The following is a 24,516-nucleotide window of genomic DNA, read 5'->3' on the forward strand; positions in this document are numbered from 1 at the left end:
TCTGCAGGTCTGTGTAAGAAAAACCATGCCTGTTGACTGTTTGCTAGGGAATGACTTGGAGCACTCCCCTTGGGAAAAGGTGGAGAAGACGACTCACCTGCGGATGGTGGGTCTGCCTGACTGGGCGTGCGTGACCACCCGGTCGATGGCAGCCAGTAGGGGTGATCAAGAGGTCCTGGGGCCTGAAGGAGAGGCCCAGGAACCGGCCTTAGGGAGAAGGCGCAGGGGGCGCGGGAGACCGGCTCCTGAAGTTCCCACGGTCCAGGAGGAAGCAGACCTTGAGGGGGATGCCCTGGAGCCTACAGGGGAACAGATCGCCGAAATGGGGGACCTGCCTGAGCTGACCCATTGGCATCAAGAAGGAGGACCCTCCAGGGAGGAATTCTGCAAGGAGCAGAAAGAATGCCCTTCTCTCGTGGGTATGCGGCAGCAGGCTGCAGACCAGGCCAATGGTGTTCAGGCCAAAACACATTACGTGTACTGGGAGAACGACCTCCTGTATTCAGAGCCTAAGGCTGCTGAACCTGGGTCAGCCCGTGTGCTGGTGGTACCCCAGAAGTTCAGAGCCTTCCTACTGGGTCTGGCTCACGATGTGCCTTTAGCAGGACATTTGGGGATGGACAAGACCTATGACAGGCTTGTCACCCACTTTTACTGGCCCCAAATGCATAAGAGTTCAGACGCTCATTGCAGAACCTGTCCGACTTGCCAGGCAAGTGGGAAGACCGGAGGGAAGAACAAGGCTCCCCTCCAACCCTTCCCTGTGGTCGGTACGCCATTCCAGCGAGTGGGTATTGACATCGTTGGGCCTCTGGACCCCAAGACAGCCATGGGCAACAGGTTCATCCTGGTCTTGGTGGATCATGCCACCCGGTACCCTGAAGCCATCCCTCTGAGGACAGTGACGGCCCCCGTGGTGGGACGTGCACTGATGGGAATTTTCTCACGAGTGGGATTCCCTCTAGAGGTGGTGAGCGACAGGGGGACCAATTTCATATCGAAGTATATGAAGTCCCTTTGGCAGGAGTGTGGCGTGACGTATAATTTCACCACGCCCTACCATCCCCAAGGTAACGGGTTGGTTGAAAGATTCAACCGAACCCTGAAAGGCATGATCATGGGCCTAGAAGGTCCGATGAGGCGTAAGTGGGACGTCCTCTTACCATGCCTACTCTTTGCATATCGCGAGGTGCCACAGAAGTCCCTAGGGTTCAGCCCCTTTGAGCTACTGTACGGCCACCCCGTGAGAGGACCACTGAGTTTGGTAAAGGAAGGCTGGGAGCAATCTCCCAGGAAACCTCCCCAGAATGTATATAGCTACATGCTGGCCTTCAGAAACCAGACCAGACGCTTCAGACAACTTGCCGAGGCAAATCTGGAAGCGAGCCAGGAGGAAATGAAGCGGTGGTACGACCAGAATGCCACTCTGGTCGAGCTTCAGCCTGGACAAGAGGTGTATGTCCTGGCCCCAGTGGAGCCCTGTGCCCTTCAAGATAAGTGGACAGGCCCATATGAGGTTGTGGAGCGCAAGAGCCCCGTGACATACTTGGTAGACATGAAGACGCCCAGGAACCCTTTGCGGGTCCTACATGTCAACCGCCTCAAGCCCCACTTGCGAAGGTCCGAAGTGGGCATGTTGTTGGCAACTGATGACGGAATGGAGGAGGAGTCGGAGCCTCTTCCTGACCTCTTGGTGGCCTGTGAGAAAGATGGGTCAGTGGATGGAGTTAACCTCTCACCCACCCTGACCGCCGAACAACAGGAGGACTGCCGTCAGTTGCTGGGGCAGTTTCCAGACCTGTTCTCCCTGGTTCCGAGTGTCACAGATTGGTGCGTCCATGATGTGGACACTGGAGACAGCTTACCTGTGAAGCATAAGGCTTACAGGGTGACTGACAGGGTCCGGGCCTGCATCAAGGAGGAGGTCTCCAAGATGCTTGCCCTCGGGGTGGTTGAGTCTTCCAGCAGTCCTTGGTCCAGCCCCGTGGTCTTGGTTCCGAAAGCTGCTGCGCCGGGAGCCACACCCGAACTCCGGTTCTGTGTGGACTTCAGAGGACTCAATTCAGTCACGAAGACTGACGCGCACCCCATCCCCAGAGCTGATGAGCTCATTGATCGGCTGGGGGCTGCTAGGTTCCTTAGTACGTTTGATTTAACGTCTGGGTACTGGCAGATCGCCTTGACCGATGGGGCAAAGGAGAGGTCGGCATTCTCTACACCAGATGGGCATTTCCAGTTCCGGGTTATGCCATTTGGAATGAAGAATGCCCCTGCCACCTTTCAGAGATTGGTCAACAAGGTGTTGGCTGGACTGGACGAGTTCAGTGCCGCCTACCTGGATGACATCGCGGTGTTCAGTGGCACCTGGCCAGAACACCTGCGACACCTCTGGGAAGTGTTGATGGCCCTGCGCAGAGCAGGCCTCACAATCAAGGCAAGCAAGTGCCAGATTGGGCAGGGTTCAGTGGTGTACTTGGGACACCAAGTTGGGAGTGGCAAGGTAGCACCCTTGCAGCCCAAAATCGAGACCATCCTGGCTTGGGAACCCCCCAAGACCCAGACTGCAGTGAGAGCCTTCCTGGGGCTCATTGGGTATTACAGGAGGTTTGTCAAGGGCTATGGCACGATCGTGACCCCCTTGACAGAGCTGACTTCGAAGAAGCAGCCCAGGAATGTGATTTGGACTGACACCTGTCAGAAGGCTTTTGACACCCTGAAGACTGCCATGTGCACGGCGCCCGTGCTCCTGGCTCCTGATTTCTCCAAGGAATTCATAGTGCAAACAGACGCTTCAGAGCATGGTGTAGGGGCTGTTCTTTCACAGATGACTGAGGAGGGCTTTGACCAACCCGTAGCCTTCATAAGTAGGAGGTTACTTCCACGGGAAAGTAGGAGGAGTGCAATAGAGCGTGAAGCATTTGCTGTGGTCTGGGCGCTGAAGAAGCTAAGACCCTACTTGTTTGGGTCTCACTTCCGAGTTCAGACGGACCACAGGCCCCTCAGATGGTTGATGCAGATGAGGGGTGAGAACCCGAAACTGTTGAGGTGGTCCATTTCTCTACAGAGTATGGACTTTACGGTGGAACACCGCCCTGGCACCGATCACGCCAACGCTGACGGTCTGTCCAGATTTTTCCGCCTTAGTGATGTGGAACTCCCTGGGGAAGGGTAGTTCCCCCCACATTTCAGCTGGAGGGGACACATGTTAGACCTGGCACCTTGGCGTGAGTCTCCCTTCCACTTTTTGCTGATGTGCCTCCGATGTTTTGCTGGTTTTCCGATACTCAGGGCACTGCGCCACGGCCGACCCGTGCCGCAGTGCAAGTGCTCCCTACTGTAAATTGTACATGCGATTGGTATCCATGATTGGTTCTTTGGATTTACTGTTAGTCCCTAGTAAAGTGCACTAGAGAGTGCCGGGGCTTGTAGATGCCAATACTGCTGGTGGGCCTGCAGCGCTGGTTGCGCCACCCACCGAAGCAGCCGTAAAGATGTGTCTGGGAACTGCGACCGCAGAACCCGCGTGCGGTCTCGTACTGTCACGCTAGCTGGGCAAGTGCCCCCACTTGCCAGCAACGACCCTTCCCTTGACTACATATTAGTCACCCCTATGGTAGGCCTGCGGGCAGGGTGCGTTGTAGGTGTAAGGTAGGACAAGCCCTGATGTGCGTGGCATGTCCTAGTAGTGACTTACAACCAAGACCGTATTTCACTATTGAAGGCTACCTGCTCCATTAGGCCAGACTGAGCTGCGAGAATTATTACACCCTATAATCCCCGCAGGCTCAAGGAGCATGGTAGCGAGTCATGTTTAGTATGCCTGAACTCAGGATGATAAAATATTTCTTGTAGTCAAGTTTATTTTAGTATCCTAGGTTTGCAAATGCTACTTTTAGAAAGTTAGCGTTTGCTTGCTTAACCATTTCAGCCCGCCTCTGCTGGTATGTGTATCTGACTGTCTGGGATGTGTGAGTGACAGGGCTGGAGGGATGACAGGTGGTGAATGCGCAGATTACACCTTAGTGGGAGGTAGGAGTGCCTCTTGACTCGAACTGTAGCTGTGCTCGACCACCACAATGCTGGCTCCACCCTCCTGGGGAGCGGCGGATGACTCTGCCGACGCCTGGCCCAGGAAGGGCGAAGCCCCCATCAACAAGGTACTCTGGCCACCCCTGTCCGCACAATGCTGGCTCCACCTCCTGTGGGGCGTCTGATGCGCCTGCCCCTCACACTGAAAGCAGAAGCCGGAGTACACCCACCGGGGTACTCAAGGACTGAGAGTGGCTATGCAAAGGCTCCCCTGGCCTGCGAGAACAAAAGAATTGGCCTATAAGAGAAGGAGCCCTGCTCCTTGAAAATTAGATCCGGTTTGGGCCACAGAAGGACTCTGCCCTACGAGAAGGACCGTGAGAGACAAGGAAGGGTGCTGACTCTTGCCTGTGTCTGGTGCCTTGCTGCTGAAGGAGAGGAAGAAGAAAAGACTACGAGAAGACTTTTGCTTTACTTTGTGCCAAACTCTGCTAAAGAGATCTCCAAGGGCTTGCAACTGAACTTGCCCCCTGACCAGCGTCCCAGGACCAGTGGACGCTACCCCCTTGGAAGAAAGCGACTGCGGGTGCTGACCATCGCCGCAGCACCGACGGAGGAATCTCCTCCAAGGCAACGACATCCACCTGACCACCGTGACCGGGGCCCAAAGCAACAGCGAGAGCAAAGTAAGGACCAGCCGCCGCTGGCCCGAACACCGTGACCGCAACTGCACCGGGAGCCCGAGAGCAAAGCGAAGGAGGACCCGTCCGGTCCGAGCTCTCGAGGTGACTGCATAACGAGCAGCCACTCACCTGCAAAGACGGACAGTTGCCCTGTGAGAATCCGCAAGGTCGGTAGCCTGCCCGACAGCCCAGCTGTGAGCCCACAGCTGCACCGGCACTTGGCTGGGTACGTCCTGCACTTGGGGACCGTACTGCCACTTGCCACCGCCGCACAGCCGCCGCCTCCAGGGTCGGAGCGGACGACGAGGAGAGGACCCTGCCGCCACAGAACACCGCTGCCCCGGATGACCAGTGACCTGCTCGGCTGAAGAGCCGCAACGATCAGCGACCCCGGGAAGGCATCGCGACGTGGGACAGATCCCCTGGAAGCCGCCGGCTCCACAAGAACTTTGGTTAACACCGGCCTACGGGCCCTCAGAGAACTGCTATAAGAACTGTGGTAACCTGAACTGAGTAACTTGCAACCGTTATCGTAAAGTACGTTGACTGTATTCACAAGCCTGCTTAAAATCTATATAAAGATATATATTTTTACAGAATACAGTCTGGTCTCGTTGTGTGGTGGGTTGGTTGTAAAGGTGTACTATTGCAAGTGTTTAACCCTATGTGCCCCAAAGATTAGCCTACGACTGCTTAAGCCACACTACCTAGAGGGTAAGCAGAGGTTGTCTGGAAGGTAACCCTCAGCCCTGACGAGGAAGAGAGAGTCTCTGCTTGTCGCTAGTGTTGCACTGCGCCAACTAGAGCCTCCCCCTTCCTACAACAGAACAGGTATAATATAGGCATCTGCAGTGCAAGCATCTCTCAGAAACACAGAAGGTATGCTAGCACGCTTAGCTCACACACTCGGAGAATGATGCACTAGAGACAGGACGTGGATGCTTGTCCCTCTTGCAAGTTTCACATTAGAAGCTTCACTAACACACAGAACAGGTAAAGTAGGCTAAGCCTCCATTTATCAGACTTTGTATAGCACTGACAACAGGAATGCAAGTTTTAGTGCATGTACAGTGCAGGCATCCACAGAATGACCTTCCCACTTACACAAACACACAGAAGGTGCAGTACAAACATCCACAGTTGTCTTGTATAGTGCAAGCTTTCCTAACACACAGACCAGGCTCAATACACTCATCAGCAGTCGAAGAGTCCATCATACACAAAGCAGGTGCAGTACAGACGCATGCAGTGCACGTTTCTGTAACAATAGTGCAGGTCGAGTAGCAAGCTTTTCACACACACATACGTACACAAAAGATACAAGACCTGAGAGCAGGACAAGCTTCCAGTTCTTGAACTGGTGCAACAGCAGCACAAGCTTCCTCCACAAACGCACTAGGCACTGTATATGTATTATCAGAGCAACCACCACTGAGCTCAGAACATGCATAGCAAGGGTAGCAGTGCACGTTTTCTTTACGCTCAAAAACTGTGTACAAAAGGACAACCATAACTCACTCAAAGCAGGTGTAATACAGGTATATATAATGCACGAATATGTCGCACACAGATTAGGTGTTCAGGCATCCACATTGTATGCCTCTTTAACACAGTAGGTCCAGTACAAAATTCAAAGAGTAATCTTCACACTCGCAAAAAATGTAGGAGTCCTGTGTGCTTTTTCCACATTTTTTGGTTGAGCATTCGAGACCTCTATTTAACTGTCTTGATAGAAAACGACCAGTAGAGGTCAGTAAAATACTAGAATTGCTTTCTGCTGAAGGACTTTCTTTTTTAATTTTTCCTGGCAACAGCCTCTATTTAACTCTCTTGATAGAAGGCGACCAGCAGAGGTCAGTAAAATACCAGAAACACTTTAGCATTCTCTAGATTCTAGTCCATAGAAATTAGCTTATCAAATTATCAAATCTTGTATTTTCAGTGACATGGCCACCGAAGGCCCTGATTTTATATTAAAATCAGAGCTTTGGACTATACCACTTCCCACTGAAAGGCAATATTTCTCTCCATGTGTTCCCATACCTGGTGTGTCACGCAGTTTGGTGCTTACTTTCCCTCCATGTTAAAGAACAGTAGATTTTTTAGCACCCAGGCTAATGTGCTGGATAGCTAAATTCCTATAAGGTCCCAATGGCGAGACTGATTGCATTGCAAATTCTTGTTACTATTGTCTACAACTATATATCTACCTCTTGGTGTATATTTCCTGAATATTTCCAGTTTCATAGATACATATTATAACAGCCCAACCTACCATTCTTTCACTAAGTGTTCCATGTCTTAAATACTGCATATTAAAGAAAACAGTTAGGATACAGATTTATTGCCGTCCCACTGCTTTTTAGGTCGAGCTGGAGTTGCATCCGAAGGATGCTCCAGTTCGACAACTTTAGTCGTCCGTCTCGGGGAAATTAGGGACAGGAGGGCGCCACGTGCATCTGCTGCTGGATTTGCCTGCGTGAACGCGCACGTTGGCTCCGTCCACATTACCAGCAAGTCAGCCTAACGCGCGTGCATGCACACAGACACACACACATGAGCGCACACGCACTTACACTTACACACACACACACACACATACACACACACGCAGGCACCCAGACGCAGGCACACACATACAGGCAACCCCCTCTCCCCTCCCCTCTCTTACCTAACTGGGCTTCGGGCTTCTCGGGAGCCTCGCAGAGCACTCGAGCTCCTTTGTCATTCCAGCAAGAAGCGGGGCTCTCCCCTTAGGCTTGGGGGTCCTGCAGTCTCCCCACTGGTCTTCGCCCGGGCCCCCTCCTGGGTCCCGGGACTTCAGGTACGGTACAGCACTTCGCTATCGCTCCGGGCTCGCGCTCCGACCTCAAAACAAAACTTTAAAATGTTGCGCATGCGCATGCGCAGGCAGCCCCCGCCCTCCCACTCCTCCCAGCCCGGATACTAAGCTTGTTATTATAGACGCGAAGAGCTGCGATGTTGCTGTTACTGGTGTCCTCGATGTGTATGTTTGTGTCAGGTGAGTCACAAGTACATTTCTTTCTTATTGAAGTTTATTGAAACACTTCTTTTATTAGAAAAAAACGATTGTTTTCTGTGGGTGGGAGCGGCCTATTCCCTGGGCAGTCGTCAGTCAGCCATCACATCAAGGAGGAAAAAAGACATTTGTTCATTTATTTTTTTGCTACCCTTGCATATATGCTGCAAAATGCGTCTATGATATCTTAGGTTAAGTAACTACAAATGTCTAATAAGACGAGAAGTTGTTTTCAGAATCGATAACAAGATTATCTCACTGTCCCCTCCAGCAAAACCTGCCCTGAGCGCGTGAGATTAGAAAGACATGATAAACATCAGAAGCAGCAAGCAGCTGGGTCTGTCACGGGTGACAGGAGACAGACAGGACAGCGGTGCCTGACGTGTCGCTGCTCACCTGAGCTAAAGACGCACGTGCGTGGTGCAGAAGAGAAACAACTGAAAACACGTGGCAGATGATCAGGGCAATCACTTAGAAACCCACTCCCAGAATAACAGCCCCGCACCCTGGGGGTTGCACCGTCACTGCCTTTCATTAGTCACCTACTCTAACATCACCTCACCACCAATGTAATCAGAAAGTCGTAATGTGACTGCGGGTTGCTTCACAGCTGCGAGGACGACCGCTCTAGCGGTTATGCCACATCCTCTTGGAGCCCCCACTCCCAGACAGACTTTCAGGGCGAAGGTAATAGGTGGCTGACCCCCACCCTTGCGAAAGACCCGGTGCTTGGAGGAGAGGGGCTACCCCCGCGGTAGGGTCCTTGCATTCAGCGTCAGTAGCGCATCTCTTCTCCAAACCACTCCTACTCCCCCACTCACCCTCCCTCTGCACCCCACCCCCGGCCTCAGGGATGACAGGTACCCTCCTACTGGATATCTTGGATGCTGTGTCCCACTCCCCTATTTATCTGCCCTGCTCTCCTTGGCTCCTTCCCGCCTTCAGTGCCTGTTGCTTCCTGCAGCCCCTCGCTCCACAGAGAGCTACTGGTACCTGCACACAGCCTGCACACGAGGAGAAGATGCGGTGCAGGACATCATCTTTTCCGAACTTGACGCCGTTTTAAGACGAGGACCAGCATGGAGGTGGATGCAAGATTCGTGTCTAAGTTGCACCCGGCAGTGGATTACGCAGATATCTCAGGCAATGTGGGAGCATTTATGATGAGAGCTCGCACGGTCGCACCCTCTTCCTGGGAAGAGCTGGTTTAAGTTTGCTCGTCCCCGGACGTGTTGCAGTCTCACTGCCGGGCAGCAAATTTTGGTAGCTTTCATGTCTTCTGCTTGAAGCTGACTTGGGTGCAGAAATAAAACTGTACCCTGTGGCCAAGCTCTTCCTCCTTCTCCTCCTCACAGCGCTTCAAAGCCAAAAGACAGCAGGGGTTGAGACCACCGCCCGCTGGCAGCATGCTGTGTGGGAGTGTTGCCCTCGCCCTTTTCAGCCTGCGACTTGTTCTTTAAATGTAAGTCATTCTATATCAAGCCGTGTGCTTCCAGCCTGCAGGCGGCTGCACCGCTCTGCGACCAGATGTTTGAAGCCCATGTTTTGGGCTAAGCAGTACCACGTCACATTTTAACACAGCCACGTGTATTGGAAATGGATAAAACAAAAGAATGTGTCTTGTGACCCTAGAACTGGATGTACAAACGATTCAAGAGCTTCTAAGGGGTTTATAATCCTGCAGTGCCGGTCTAAATCTAGCTGCTACAAAGTGCAGGTGCGTCATTCATGCTGAAGTAACCAGGGCCTTCCACACAATGGACACTGCGCTGCCTCACACACACACTGCGCTGCCTCACACACACTGCGCTGCCTCACACACACTGCTCTGCCTCACATACACACTGTGCTGCCTCACATACACACTGCCCTCCCTCACACACACTGTGGTGCCTCACACACACTGTGCTGCCTCACACACACACTGCGCCGCCTCACACACACACTACGCAGCCTCACACACACACTGCGCTGCCTCACACACACTGCGCCGCCTCACATACACACTGCGCCGCCTCACACACACACAATGCGCTGTGTCACACACACATACTGCGCTGCCTCACACACTGCGCTGCCTCACACACTGTGCTGCCTCACACACTGCGCTGCCTCACACACTGCGCTGCCTCACATACTGCGCTGCCTCACATACTGCGCTGCCTCACACACTCTGTACCGCCACATAATTACACAGCTCTCAATGCAACATACACTACAAATACCACTCAGTGCCACATAATTATATGCGACATAATTACACTGCACTCAATGCAACATACACTACAAATACCGCTCACTGCCACATAATTACACACCACATAATTACTCTACTGAATGCAACCCACACTCCACACAATACCACTCAATGCCACAAATGTACACACAACACAATTCCACTCTACTGAATACAACATACACTCCACACAATACCACTCAATGCCACATAATTACATGCTACATAATTACACTGCACTCAATGCAACATACACTCCAAATACTACTAAGTGCCACACAATTACACACCACATAATTACACTGCACTCAATGCAACATTCACTCCAAATCCCACTCAGTGCCACAAAAGTACACTCTACTGAATGCAACACACACTCCACACAATACCACTCAGTGCCACATAATATGCTACATAATTACACTGCACTCAATGCAACATACACTCCAAACAATACCACTCGGTGCCATATAATTATATGCTACGTAATTACACTGCACTCAATGCAACATGCACTCCAAATACCACTCAGTGCCACATAATTACTCTACTGAATACAACATACACTCCCCATATTACCACTCAGTCCCACATAATTACACCCCATATAATTACTCTTCTCAATGCAACGTAAATACACTCCACCTAATACCTCTTAGTGCCGTATAATTACACACCTCATACTTACACTACTCAATGCTACTTAATGCAACATAAATACACTCTATCTATCGCCGTCACTGTATCTATCTATCGCCCTCACTTTATCTATCTATTGCTTTGCCACAGCATCTCTCAGCACCACCACAGCATCACTCATGGGAAATGCTTCATCACTAGGCGCTACTACAGCATCACTGAATGCTACAGCATCACTCGTCGCCACCACAACATCACTCAGCGCCACCACAGCATCAATCTGTGCAACCATTCAACAACTGGTTCAAATATGTTTAAGCTTTATTACAAATGTCACAAAAAGATGTTAATATTTCACTTCTGTTCTTGGATTTTCGTTACAAGAAAATACAATTTACATAATCTTCACAATTTTTTTTAACAAAAGTTTAAGCTATTGCTGTTATAAATTACAATAACTTGTATTTAAGTATCCATTATTAAAAAATGTAAAAGCCATTGGTATTTGAAATATCAATACATCTAAGTCACGTAAATACAACACATATTGCATTACAAATGCTATAAGTGTCACACAGGGCCGGACTGGGAACAGAAACCGGCCCTGGCACACTGCTCAGACAGCCCCCCCTGGGGTGAGGGGAAGTGCAGCAAAGCAGTGTGCGAGGGCCGGTTTCGGCCGATTTTGTTACTGTGGGCCGATATTGCCGACCCCCGGTAACAAAAAAACGGCCCCCAGGGGTCCAAAATCGGCCCCCACCCTAGCGGCCTACCGGGGAAACGCCCGGTGCCCGCTATGGCCAGTCCGGCCCTGGTGTCACATTTGCGAAAGTTAAAACTATTGGCATTGTAAACGACAAAGCTATTAAGTTTGCTATTTTCAAAACCAACACATAAATAAAAAATGTGTCATTTACAATACCAATAGCTCAAACTTTCCTAATGCGAGACCTATTGCATTGCAAATGCTTGTTTTAAAAGGATATAAATGTATTTAAAGCAACTTTTAAAATTAGATTCAAACTCTCAGAAACTAGTATAAGTAACCACTGTGACTGACTGACTGACAAATTGTTTCCTGAGAAAAACTTCAAAAATAATCCAATTTGAAGTTTGTAACTAAAAACCGAAAGTCTAGTCAACACTATATCCCCTGGCAGAACAAGAGCTGAGAAAAATCAGTGGGGGCCTACATTTGTTTGCTTTGAGTAGACGAATCCTTGCAGTTGACATTTGGTTTAAATGTTTAACTAATCTGCTGTTCATTAAGATGGGTGCGTTTTATGGGTGATTCTTTCTGTTTTTTTCCCTCTAGGTGATTGACCTTGGCTCTGGAAAGGGCTACCTGAGCTCATTTTTGTCCATGCATTATGATCTCAAGGTTTATGGGATTGATTCCTCCAGCACAAACACCCATGGAGCTACTGAGAGGAACCGGAAATTGAAAAAATACTGGAAGGTTTATAGAAGCCGAGCCAGGGCAGATTCCAATGGCCAGCTGTCAGAAACGAAGAAAAAACGAGGGGCATTGCCTGACAACCCGGAATGTAAAGCGAGTATCAGTGGAGAGCTTTTAAGTAACAATAACATTGGTTTAGGCCGAGGCCAGGACGAGCCCGAGCTTCCGCCTGTAAACTCTTCTGGTAGTTTTACAGACCTTGCCATGCCTGATAGTAATGAATTAAACAACCAGTATTGCACAGTGCGGGATATAGACAAATCTCCTACAAGCGAATTCTCTTTTTTAAATATCCTGCCTGTTGATGCTGTGGAAGTTGTAACATCACCAAAACATTGCCAAAAAGTTCTCTCTGATGAAGAAAGGGAGCACAGAAAAATGGCAAACATCAAAGCCAAAGCAAACAGGTTGCGAGAATCAAACTTATATTCGCCTTTAACTTCATATATCACCGCAGAAACTGAGCTCCACGATGTAATTGAGGACTTAGAGGTATGTGTACATATTTACATGTTTTATTGTAATGAGGGCCATGCGAAGCCGTCATGTGATCTTTAGTGACGTTAATGTGTTTGTTAAAAGCGGTAGGCTTTTCTTCTCTTTTGCAACCATCATGTTTGATAGCATTTGCCCTCTCGTATGTTTGGATATTCGAAATACACTGCTGGGATAGGGCTCTGTTTTATTTTGCAATTCTTATGAAAATCTGCTTATGAACTGCAGTTTGGCCAGTCCCACCCAGCGAACCAAGTATTTGTGGCATGGAATGCGTTGGTACAGTCGGAGATGGGCAATGCTGAGTTCCATCCATCCCATCACCAATGTAACCTGCATTGGATGCAAGTTCAGAAGTATGTCTTTATAATAGGCCGTTTGGTGCACATGTCCATTTTTAGAAATGGGATTTCTGGTTGGCTAGGCATGCGCCAAAGCCAGGCAGAAACCACCACTCTAGTCAGGGAAAAGGAGTTACATGCTGAAGATAACCCCTTCTCACTCCCTTGGTAGCTTGGCACGAGCAATCATGCTTTTCCCAGAGGCAATGTGTAAAGTGTTTGTGCAACACACACACACAGCAGCAACACACTAGGCACATCACAAAAGAAACTCCACACAAGGTTATATAAAAAATAACCTTTGTATTATCCAAAACACACTGGATCATAACCATACATATACACTGTGCCAACTGGCACCAGGTAGCAATTTCCAGGTGATTATATACATGACAGGGCCAATCGGGCCACTGTCAGACCATCACAAAGCACAAGTAGCAAATATATGGCAACCAGCAACTACTGGTAGAAATACTGTACTTAGCATTGTCACTAGCAATAAAAACGCATTATGTCTGCATCACATTAGGCATAAACAAATTATGCATAACTCACATTTAAGAGTGCACTGCAGTAACACTCCCCAGGTGCATACATCACCTTTAGCATAACCACATTACGCAATTGCATTAGGCATCACTATTAAAATGACCCCAGGCCAACTGGCCTTTCACTGGGACCCAAAATGCCCTCTGTCCCAAATGTCATGGCTCTGAGTTATAGGGCCTTCTAACTGGCCCCCCAGCTGCCTTGGCAGTGAAAACAATGAGCAGGATGTACTGGGGCACAGGGGCGTCTCAGCCCCTCCTCCTCATGAAAGCAAAAGGAATACCTTGCCTTTGCAGCTGCCCGCGCTCTTGCTGTGCAGCTGGGAAAGACAACCAAGCACTGGCATTAACAGTGCCTCTGATGCCCCACTCCGGGACTAAGGAACAAAAATGCCCCCTCAGTGCAGCTGCCGCACTTTTGCGCTGCAACTGTGTCAGCATCAGCCCTGGCACCACTGTGCCTCTGAATCCCCATGCCGGGACTTCAATACAATGTGCCCCGTGAGCCCCCTCTTCAAGGGCTCTTCCGTTGCTTCCTCTCGGCACCACAGTGTGCAAGGGCAGCCCCACTCACGGGGGCTGCTGTCCATCGACTTCTCCGGCCTCCTCCAACGCAGGGGAAGCTTGGCGGCGTCTCTCGTTGCAGGACACAACGGCAGTGGGACGTGGAGCGAAGTCTACGCTGGCGTTGCACCCTCTGCCTTTCCTTCTCCTACATGCCTGCGAGGCTCAAACTCCAGGTCTGCTAAGGCGGGGTAGACTCCCGCCCACCGTCAGACATCACTCAGCCTGACTTCTGTCCTGGGCACGTCCAGTCCGGATTGGTCCGCGGTACACAACCCAGCCCCGCCCCCAACCGGGTAGCTTGCCTGTCTTTCTCTTTGGCGGGAAGAGCCCACGAAGCCCCGTCTTGGTTTTAGGAGCTCCGCCCACAGTCAGGCACAGGCGCCTGACTTCCGATTTCGTGCTCCTCTCTCCACGCAAATGTGAGGTGGGCTCCTGCTTCTCCTCAAAGCACGGGGGAATCCCCACGCCGGGGTTCCCTTGGAGCGCAACACTGCCAGGCACCGAACAGCAGGGTGGGCTTCCGCTCCACTCCTGCAGACACCGCAATGCGGGGTAGGCTCCCGCTTCTTCTTCACTCCGGGCAGCAATACAACGTGGGTTAGGCTCCCGCTTCACCTCTGGAGCAGGGGGGAATCCCCCCGCCGGGATTGAGTTCAGGAAACTTCTGCAGGACACAATCACTCCTCCTGGAATAAAGATATAGTGCTCATGAGGCGCTAAAAGTTTCAGGGCAAAGGCTGGGCCCAAGCAGGCCAGCTCACAGGGCCCTCCAGCAGGGAGGCAGTCCCTCGTGGTGGTTCTTCCTGGGGCCCAGCAGCAGCAAGTCCTCAAGTAGCACAAGAAAGCACACTTTCATGGGGTAACAGCCCTAGTATATATACTGTATTTCTCTTTGTCTGATACAGGGCTTGGGGGAACCAATCTCAACTGGTTCTGTGGGGTTTTGAAGCACTCTGTTTGCCAGGCTTCCACCCTCCTTTGTCAGAGTGAGCTCGGTCATCAGACACACCACAGGGGGCAGAGCCAGCTTTCACCTAGGCAGCTTTCAGGGTCAGGGGACTACTCCTCCCACTACTCCAAATGCAGATCTCCTATTCAGCCTAGCGCTGACTCACCTTACCCTCCCTGGAGCCACACACCTCACGATCCCCTGTCACTCGGAGACAGACATGCAGCACACATCCGGCAGGCAGACACATAGCACACAGAAATGCCAACTTCTAAAAAGTGGCATTTCTCGAATAGTGATAATAAATATGCGCACACCATTGCACAGCATTTATTATTACTATTCGAAACATATCAAACTTTACCAAGCTGCTCCTCTCATACCAGAAATCACCACTGAAACACTTATCAGGGAATCCCTAATGCATTCCTATGAGAGGGCAGCCTCACAGCAGTGAGAAACCAAAATGGCTGTTTGTCACTACCAGGACATGTCACACACTTAAGGTACATGTCAACCCTCTTACCTACAATGCACCCTGCCCATAGGGCTAGCTAGGACCTACCTTAGGGGTGACTGACATGCAATAAAAGGGGAGTCACAGACGTGGCACACACTTTATGTGCCACGTCACAGTGGCGGTAACACTGCGCGCACAGGTCCTGCAATGGCAGAGGCCTGAGACAGGTTTGAAAGGCTACTTTGGAGGGTGGCGTAATCAGCGCTCCAAGCCCATCAGTAGCATGTATTTTACTGGCCCTGGGCATCTGAGATACCACTTTACAACGGACTGACAGGAAAATCAAATACGCCAAACAGGTGTAGACCAATCTTACCATGCTTACCACAGAGAGCACACACACTTTACACTGGACAGCAGTGCTAAAGTGCTCAGAGTCCTAAAACCACCAACACCATATCAGGAAAAAGGCTAGGAGGAAGGCAAACATTTCAGGGATGACCCTGCATAAATGGCCAAGTCCAACATCCATCCATAGCAAGAACTCATGTTTCTTAAAGGAAAAATTGGAAGTCTGTCAGACAGCAAGACATTTTCGCTCAATGGTAGTAAGTCTTCTAGTGGTGGCCCGCTAGCAAAGCAACAATAAGGGGGCAGGTCTTCTCCATTGCCGTGCTGTTCCTTGGAAATCATTGGAATCACAGTTAAGGATAAATGGTGATGATCATAGTTTCAGGAGAGCCCTCAGCACATTACTGTTCCCAGTGTAGTTGTTCCCTCTTTAGGCTGATTTCGTCCTCAGTGCTAAGAGGCCCGAATGTAAAAGTGCTTTATAAATTCCAAATAGAAATCACTCATAAATACATACGTTTCAAAGTGAGCATGCAAAGCATCCAAAGTCTGTGGCGGCGGCTTGTGATATTTGAAAGTGGTAAGCGTAAAAATTGGGCATGATTTTTATGTAAAGCAAGCAATGTGAAAAAGTTCAATGGACAAACCTGGGGTTCAGGGGGAGTCCCTCTCCTGAGAAAGAAATGAAAAAGATTGGCAAATAGTGCATTTTAAAGAAAATGAATGTAACGATAAAGCAAGGCTCATTAAGCAGTGGGAACTTGTAGTCTTGAAATATTAAACACATTAAAAACTGACCCATATCTTCTTGCATTAATCTGTTCAACAGTTAATATAATGCGTAAATTGTTCAGCATGACAACTTTAGCCCTTTAGCATATATGCTTTCCCAGTGTCTTGCACTGCATGCAGCATTAACTTTGGAAAAATATGCTCTAACCAGCGAGAAGCACCCACAGATGCAAGCTATAACCAGTCATATAGAAATATGTGCAGACAGGTCTTTAAGTGAGATGAAAAATGTGGGTGTTCTCTATACAGCAACATACCAAATACATTTCTGTGATTCCCATAGTGTGCCATCAGACCGATATTTTGGTTTGAGTTTGAGTTTGAGTTTAAAAGTATTTGTAGAGCGCGCTTTCACCAGCGGTTTCATGGCGCTGTAACATGCAGATCTCCAGAGTGGAAATGGCAGGGGAGGAACAACGTAACAAATAATCTAACTAAAGGATTTGGTGAATAGGTGAGCTTTGAGTTTCTTTCGAAACTGGGGGTAAGGCGTTAGGGATCTGAGCTCAAAGGGCAAGGAGTTCCATAAGACTGGGGCAAGGGTCGCGAACTTCGACCCCCCCCATTATTTCCTGCGGAACCGGGGGACTGATAACAGGGATTGAGATGAGGATCGTAGCTCCCTAGTTGGAAGATATGGGACAATCTCTGAAGCGATGAAGGCAGGGGCCGTGCCCAGTCGAGCCTGGAAGGTGATGGAAGCAAGCTTGAACTGGACACGTTCACGGACAGGAAGCCAGTGTAGGGATTTAAGGAGGGGTGTAGCGTAACAAGATTTAGGGAGTTTGAACACCAACCGTGCCGCCTGGTTTTGGATCAACTGCAGCCGCCTAAGACTATATGCAGGTATGCCAGCATATAGGGCGTTGCCGTAATCCAGGCGGGAGATGACCATTGCAAGGATGATCAGCTTCAAGGCCTCAAAGGAAAAGAAACGAGATACCTTGCGGATGGTGCGTAGTGAAAGAAAAGAAGAAGAAACCACGGAGCTAACCTGGGAGTGAAGGGTGAGGTGAGAATTAAGTTTGATGCCTAAGGTTTTCACTGAAGTAGAAGGGACCGGGGAGAACCTAGGGAAGGGGGCCAAAAAAGTGAGGACCAGGGACTGGAGGCACCACCTGTCAACACCAACTCGGTCTTATCTGGGTTGAGTTTCAGGTGGTTAAAGTCCATCCAGTCCCGGATGAAAATCATAATGGACTGAAAATTAAGGATAGAAGCAGAAGAAGAAGAGAGGTTGAAAACAAGTTGGAGGTCATCCGCATAGTTATATACGGCGACCTCCATTTGTTGTAAAGCAAAGATAAGAGGAGCAATGTTAAGGTTGAACAAAAGAGGTGAAAGGGAGGAACCTTTGGGGACCCCGCACTGAACCTTCCGGAAGTCCGCAGAAAAGTCACCCAGGCGAACCGCCTGGGTGCGGTCCCTCAGGAAGGAGGACAACCACACCAGGGCCGTGCCCCCGATCCCTGCCGCCCTGACACGGGAAAGCAAGATGGTGTGATCAACCGTGTCAAAGGCGGCTGAGAGATCAAGGAGGACCAAAGCCTGGGATCGACTGGTGTCCATTCCCTTTCTGAGGTTGTCAAGGACCGAAAGCACTACGGACTCCGTTGAGTGTGCAGGGCGAAAGCCAGCCTGGCGAGAAGCCAGAACCCCATGCTCCTCCACAAAGGCGCTCAGAGACTTGGTGACTTGACGCTCGAGAACCTTAGCCAAAAATGGTAGGAGAGAGATGGGGCGATAATTGGCGGGGACCGAAGGGTCCGCGCCAGGCTTCTTTAAGATGGGTAGAATGATAGCTGTTTTCATTGGGTTGGCCACAACCCCCTGGGAGAGGGAACTGTTGAGAAAGTGAAGAGGGGGATCAGGGCAAGTAGTGTAAATGTGACGGAGGATGTGAGCGGGACAAGAGTCCAGAGGGGAACCGGATTTGATGAGGGGAATTAATGAAGAGAGGGATTCCTTGGTCAGAAGTGGGAAGGCATTAAGTTGTCCTTGAGGTGGAGGACACTAAGGGTCCACAAAAGTAGGGGAAGGTAAGGGAATATTGGCTTTGATGGCGTCAATCTTATTGATGAGGAAACTGTTCAAGGAATCACAGAGGTCCTGGGAAGGGGAGGGCTTGAGGGATGTCCGGTCCGAAAATGCCAAGTTGTGGACAATCGAGAAAATTTCCCTCGATTGGTTCTCTCTGAGATGTAATTTTATCCTGATAAATGGCACAGAAACTGACATACGCCGAAAGCCTGTCAGTATGATGGACTTTGTCACAGGTGTTAGCTGTTTAAGATAATGAGTAACAACGAGTTCTTATAAATAATTAACATTGGGAATGTTTACATTCTGAAATAGTGAGTCTGTGAATTAAATAGCATTGAGGCCTGTAGAAGGAGTTTTGATCTTCAATTATTTGTGCTTTATGTTAGATATGTATCCTCTTTTTCTTGCATATCTTGTCCATCTGCACATATTCACTCCCCTCTCTTTCCTCTTCAGCATCCTCTTTTCACTCTAACCCGAATGCCATTCCTCGCATCTCTGTCACTTCACCGCCCCCAACATGCCCTGCACTCCCTCAAATGTGAGCACTTTAATTTCTCTTACTTTTGCCTTGCAAATATTTTGACATCAATGTACCCCCTTCACACACATATCCAAAGAATTTCTGTTGAAAATGGAGTACCCAAACATATTCTGTGTGCTCCACAGAGAGGCCAACCCACTGACAGGCACTTTGTTTGGCTTTAGCCTTTGCGCTCAATCAAAGCCCCTCATAAACACCTGGCATGGCTCAAGCTTCAAAGTTTGCATAGAAAAAAATACAGATAAACAACAAAATTAAAAAAAATAGATAACTTGTGGGGAATGCAAGATTAAGTAAAGCATGTAAACTAAGAGAGGAACAAAATTGCTGAAATGCATTCCCTCTAAGTTTTTAACACTCATTGTTTGCAAGTTAATCCATGTTTTTAGCACCAGTGTTAATTTAGGGGCATGTACACAGGACCCGTTTTAATGCCATACATCAGAGAACTGGCCACTGTAAGCACGCGTTCCAGGATATTTGGATCTATTTCACAAGGGAACAAAAGCTAACCCTGCTCCTTATTTGGATCCATTTCACAAGGGAGCAAATGCCGCAGCTTCACTTCTAAAGGAGTGAGCAATGTCTTTGAGGGCCTGGGGTGTCACAGTGGGGGAGGTTAGAGTGATGAGAGGATGTGGCAAAATATACAGAACACCGCATTAGCTTGCAAACACTTACCATTACCAAGAACAAGGCACCGGATAAGACGTGCTTGCACCCACTTTCACGTATGTTGAAGGGTGGGATGTATGCCTTTGAATGATGAACATCTGAAATCTTGCAGGGATGAAGTCACTGATGCCCGAAACTGTGATGTTTATTGCGTCACTGGCCTACAGTGTGCATACAACCAGAGACCACAATGGCAATGAAGGGCTTTAAAACAGAAAGCCCTGCTTCCTGCTTCACGTTAAGAGAGTTGATTTACTGCCTGTCTTCAGTCTCCTGCTTCAGAAAGAGGTGGGGCAGGCAGCCTGAAACAGACAACCCAGACTTAAATACATCAATTTATTTAGTGATACGATTGTATCTCTAAATAAATCGATCTATTATATATTTTTGTGTGTCGGAATTTTCAGAGGGGCGCAGCCCCACCGCTCTAATGGAGAAACTGCCCCTGTCCAAAGTATTGTTTCCTAATCTATGCTGAGTTCTTGAACGAATGTTTAAATGAATCTCGGCATTTGAAAATCTCTCAGGCCACATTCCAGACTATCGTTTTTCACCTACTATGCCACATTTCTCAGAGAACACCCATATGCATATTAGTCTTGGTCCTACAGTAGGACCTCTGCAAATCAGTTTTGGTACTGGACCATGACCATGACTGATTAACATATGGAAGGTCTCTTTCTAGAGTAACATTGTGGCTAATGAACAGTTGACTGGAATGCAGCCTGAGCTATCTCTAGTCGCTGAAATTAGTTCATTCCTTTCATCATCTTGCTGCTTGTTACAGCAGGCGCCCTAATTATGATGGGTATGAGACTACCTGCCGCCCCTGTTTATTGTGCCACAGACCTGATGCTATACCTCACTGATGAGACCTAAGTAAGTTGAGACCAGTTCAGGATTGCTCATGTTACCATCTTCAGGGGATATGGCCTGGCAGTTTAGGCAGGACTGTTGATCGGAGCAGAACCAAGACTGATTTGCATTTTTCAGGTCTCTCTCTAGGGCTGTATAGTGAATGAAAATGCTCATCTGGAATGCGGCACAAACAATCACCAGTGGCTAAGATTAATTCAGCATTCTTTACATCACCCTACTGTTTGTATCTGAAAGAAACACGTAGTGATAGATTCCTTACCTTAGAATTACCCCCAGGCGTCAGACTGGATCCTGAAAGTTTTCGTCAGCAGTACCCCTGCACGTCGGTAGGCGTCGTTGTGTGGCTCCGCGTGCATCGTTGGCGTCGTCGTCGCTGAGATGATGTCGTTGGAGCTACTAAGACGCGGCAACGCGCGCTGACGTCAGTTCTTTCTTTTTCCGCGCCAGCAAGCGCAAATCCGGCCTTTTCGCCAATACCACTTCTACCCAGAGTGCTGAAGAAGATCACGCGCGACCAGGCCCAAGTCATTCTTTTGGTTCCGGCCTGGGCTCGAAGAGGATGGTATTCCGAGCTACTCAACTTCGGGAGGATCTTCTGTCACAGCAACAGGGGACGGTCCTCCATCCAAACTTGTCGAGCCTCCACCTCCTTGCGTGGAGATTGAGCGGCAGCAGTTGACGTCGTGTGACCTGCATCCGGAAGTTTGTGATGTGATATTGGAAGCCAGGTGTCCCTCCACTAAGACGGTACATGCCTACAGGTGGAATACATTTGTGGAATGGTGCACAGCAAAGGCTGTGGATCCCCTTTCTGCCCCTCTTTCAGAGGTCCTCCTATTCCTCCTTTTTTTGGCCCAGCAGGGCTCTGCTCTGCGAAGTATCAAGGGCTATCTCTCAGCCATATCAGCCTTTTTACAGCTTCCAGATCAGCCTTCCCTTTTCAAGGCCCCTGTTGTAAATAGGTTCTTAAAAGGCATTACTCCTCTTTTCCCTCCTGTTCCTTTCATAATTCCTCAGTGAGACTTGAATCTGGTTCTGACATATCGGATGTGTGCTCCATTTGAGCCACTTCACAACTGTCCTTTTTGTATTCTTACTTTGAAGACAGCTTTTCTGGTGGCTATCACCTCTGCCAGAAGAGTGAGTGAGCTCCAGCCTCTTTCTTCTAAACCTCCTTTTCTCTCTTTCCATCTGGACACAGTTGTTCTGAGGACTCGTCCATCTTTTCTGCCAAAGGTTGTCACTGCCTTTCACATCGGGCAGACCATCACTTTGCCCACCTTCTTTCCGCCTCCGCATCCCTCACAAGAGGAAGAGAAGCTCCACCATCTGGACCCAAAACATGCGCTCACATTCTACCTCAACCGCACAAAACAGTTCTGGGTGGATAACCAGCTCTTTGTTGGCTACGTGGGCGCCAAGAAAGGTTGGGCTGTGCACAAGGGGACCATCTCTCGGTTGGTCATTCTGTGCAATAGGGCTTGTTATTCTTTTGCTAAAAAGGAGCCTCCAGTGCGGCTACGCACCCGTTCTACCAGGGCTATGGCAGCCACTACTGCTTTGTGATGGGGAGTTCCGTGGCTTGACATCTGCCAGGCAGCTACGTGAGCCTCGCTGCACACTTTTACCAAGCATTACTGCCTGGACAGCCAAGTCCGGAGAGATGGCTTCTTTGGCCGCTCTGTTCTCCATGACTTTCTAGTGTGATCTTGGTTCGCAGACCCACCACCGGGGTTGGTTTTGCTGGGGTATCTATTCTAAGGTGAGAAATCTATCACTACGTGTTTCTTTCAGATGCACAAGTTACTGACCTTCGGTAACGATATATCTGTAGGAAACATTAGTGGTGATAGATTCCTTACCGCCCCACCCATCCTCCCTGTTCTGCGAACTGATTTCTATGGTTATGGTCATCTTTTTCAGGTCGCTAGTTTCAAGGCACCAGTGGTCAGTTTCTTGCATGGTTCTGGGTTCCTGGCGCGGAATGTCGTGTACAGAACTAACATCAGCGCACGTGGGTGTTTCTGAGTAGCTCCAGCGACATCTTGGCGCCAACGACGCCAACGACGCCAACGACGCACACGGAGCCGCACGACGATGCCTACCGACGCGCAGGGATACTGCTGACGAAAACTTTCCGGATCCAGTCTGATGCCTGGGGGTAATTCTAAGGTAAGGAAAACAAAGTCAAATGACGATGCACAGTATCTCTGAGGTGAGGCATCGATGGGCTAAGGTGAGGCCGGCTCCTTACTGTCATACGGAAAGCAAGGCGTTGAGTCTGGCTGGCAGGGGGGTGAGGAGGCATCGGCGGTGAGGCTTCAATTCCGTTCGGCAGTGCTGTGTCGATGAGTTCTGGAAGTCACCTATATCAATATTTGGCTGGGGTTGGCGGGCATTGGAGCTGCAGGGCAGGCGGGGCGGTGTGTTGTTCACTTCACAAGCAGTGCCCACAGCCTCATTGCAGGTCAATGCATCACTGGCGGTGTTGCTGATGGCACCAATGATGTTTTTTTGGGTTGGAGCACCAACCCCCACGATTCCAAGGGCCCAGGAACTGAAAGGGGCACGGTTTGGCAATCGGGGGTCCAGCAGAGGAGTCCAGAGGCTGTTTAGCAGTTGCAGGTGAAGTATTTGTGTCCCTGAGACTTCCGAACAAGAGGCAATCTCTACTTCAAACCCTTGGAGAATCTTCTTAAGCAGGATACCACAGCAAGGTAAACGTCCAGTCCTTTCCACTGTCCACAGATACAAGCAGCAACTGCAGGCCAACCAAGCAACGGGGCAGTACTCCTCCTGACAGTTCTTCAGCTCTTCTTCTTGGCAGGGTCTTCTTAGTCCAGAAGTAATCTAAAGTTCTGGCAGTTTAGGTGCAATACTTATACCCGAATTTCTATTTGTAGTTTTTGTTTCAGGAGTCTCTGAACTCTTGAAACAGTTCTGTCCTCCCTGGTCACTACAGGAGGTGGAGACAGCATTGTGCAGAGCAGACACAGACTATATAGTTGCTAGTGCAAATTCGTCCGACCACTCTAAATGCAGAATGGTTCATTCAACCTTGCTATGAGTCACCCAGGTAAGGCAGGACACATCTCAACTCCCTTTGTGACTGTCTAGAGCCATGAAACTCAGAGTACGGCCCGGGGGCCGCATGCTGCCCTCCTTAACTTTAGAAGTGACCACTGAGCAGCAGCAGGAGTGGGCTGCTGTTTACTCGACTCAGCACTAACATTAAAAATATTTTAAATATACAGCATGCAATTAATTCAGGGTTAATTGCAGTTAAACAAAAGTAAATAATTAGGCCCTTAACTTTAGGAACACCTTCAGTTTTAAAGAGAGCAAACATGTACAAATACGATAGTCTTTTCGAAATTCAAAAAGTGTATTTCATTGACCTGTAGAAGAATTTCACCTTAGTAAATCAAATCATAGCAGTGCATTCAGTAGTAACATTTTAAAGTGATGGTTCGGTTCTCAAACATGAATTTAGAAACGTTCATGCTTCCCCCGTCCCTGACAACAATGCCATTAGGGATTACATCCAAGCACAGGAGATAGTCTTGTACAGCATGCATCCTGATGTAATGTATTTCGAGGTTCTTATATGTTATAATGTAGGAAAAGGAGGGACAATTATATTAATCAATTGCCCAGGGTCACACAATTTGTTCAAGTGGAGAATCTGAGATTCAGCCCATATTTTCTGGTTTTGCATTGCGCAATTGATTTTAGCCACTAGATATACATGCTTCGCTACCTCTACACCCACAATACACCCCACCT

The 24,516-nt window shown here is 49.2% G+C and overlaps 1 protein-coding gene across 1 annotated transcript in view; it reads left to right on the forward strand.

Annotated features, from left to right (window-relative positions):
* METTL25 (methyltransferase like 25) overlaps positions 1–24,516 on the forward strand; it is a 619,072-nt gene that overhangs the window by 174,620 nt on the left and 419,936 nt on the right. The window contains exon 4 of the mRNA XM_086919632.1: positions 11,943–12,578. Coding sequence (XP_086775758.1) covers positions 11,943–12,578 — 636 coding nt within the window. The remainder of the gene's footprint in view (positions 1–11,942; positions 12,579–24,516) is intronic.

This window comes from Lissotriton vulgaris, chromosome 1_1, assembly GCF_964263255.1.
Source record: "Lissotriton vulgaris chromosome 1_1, aLisVul1.2, whole genome shotgun sequence".
NCBI classification, from domain to species: Eukaryota; Metazoa; Chordata; class Amphibia; order Caudata; family Salamandridae; genus Lissotriton; species Lissotriton vulgaris.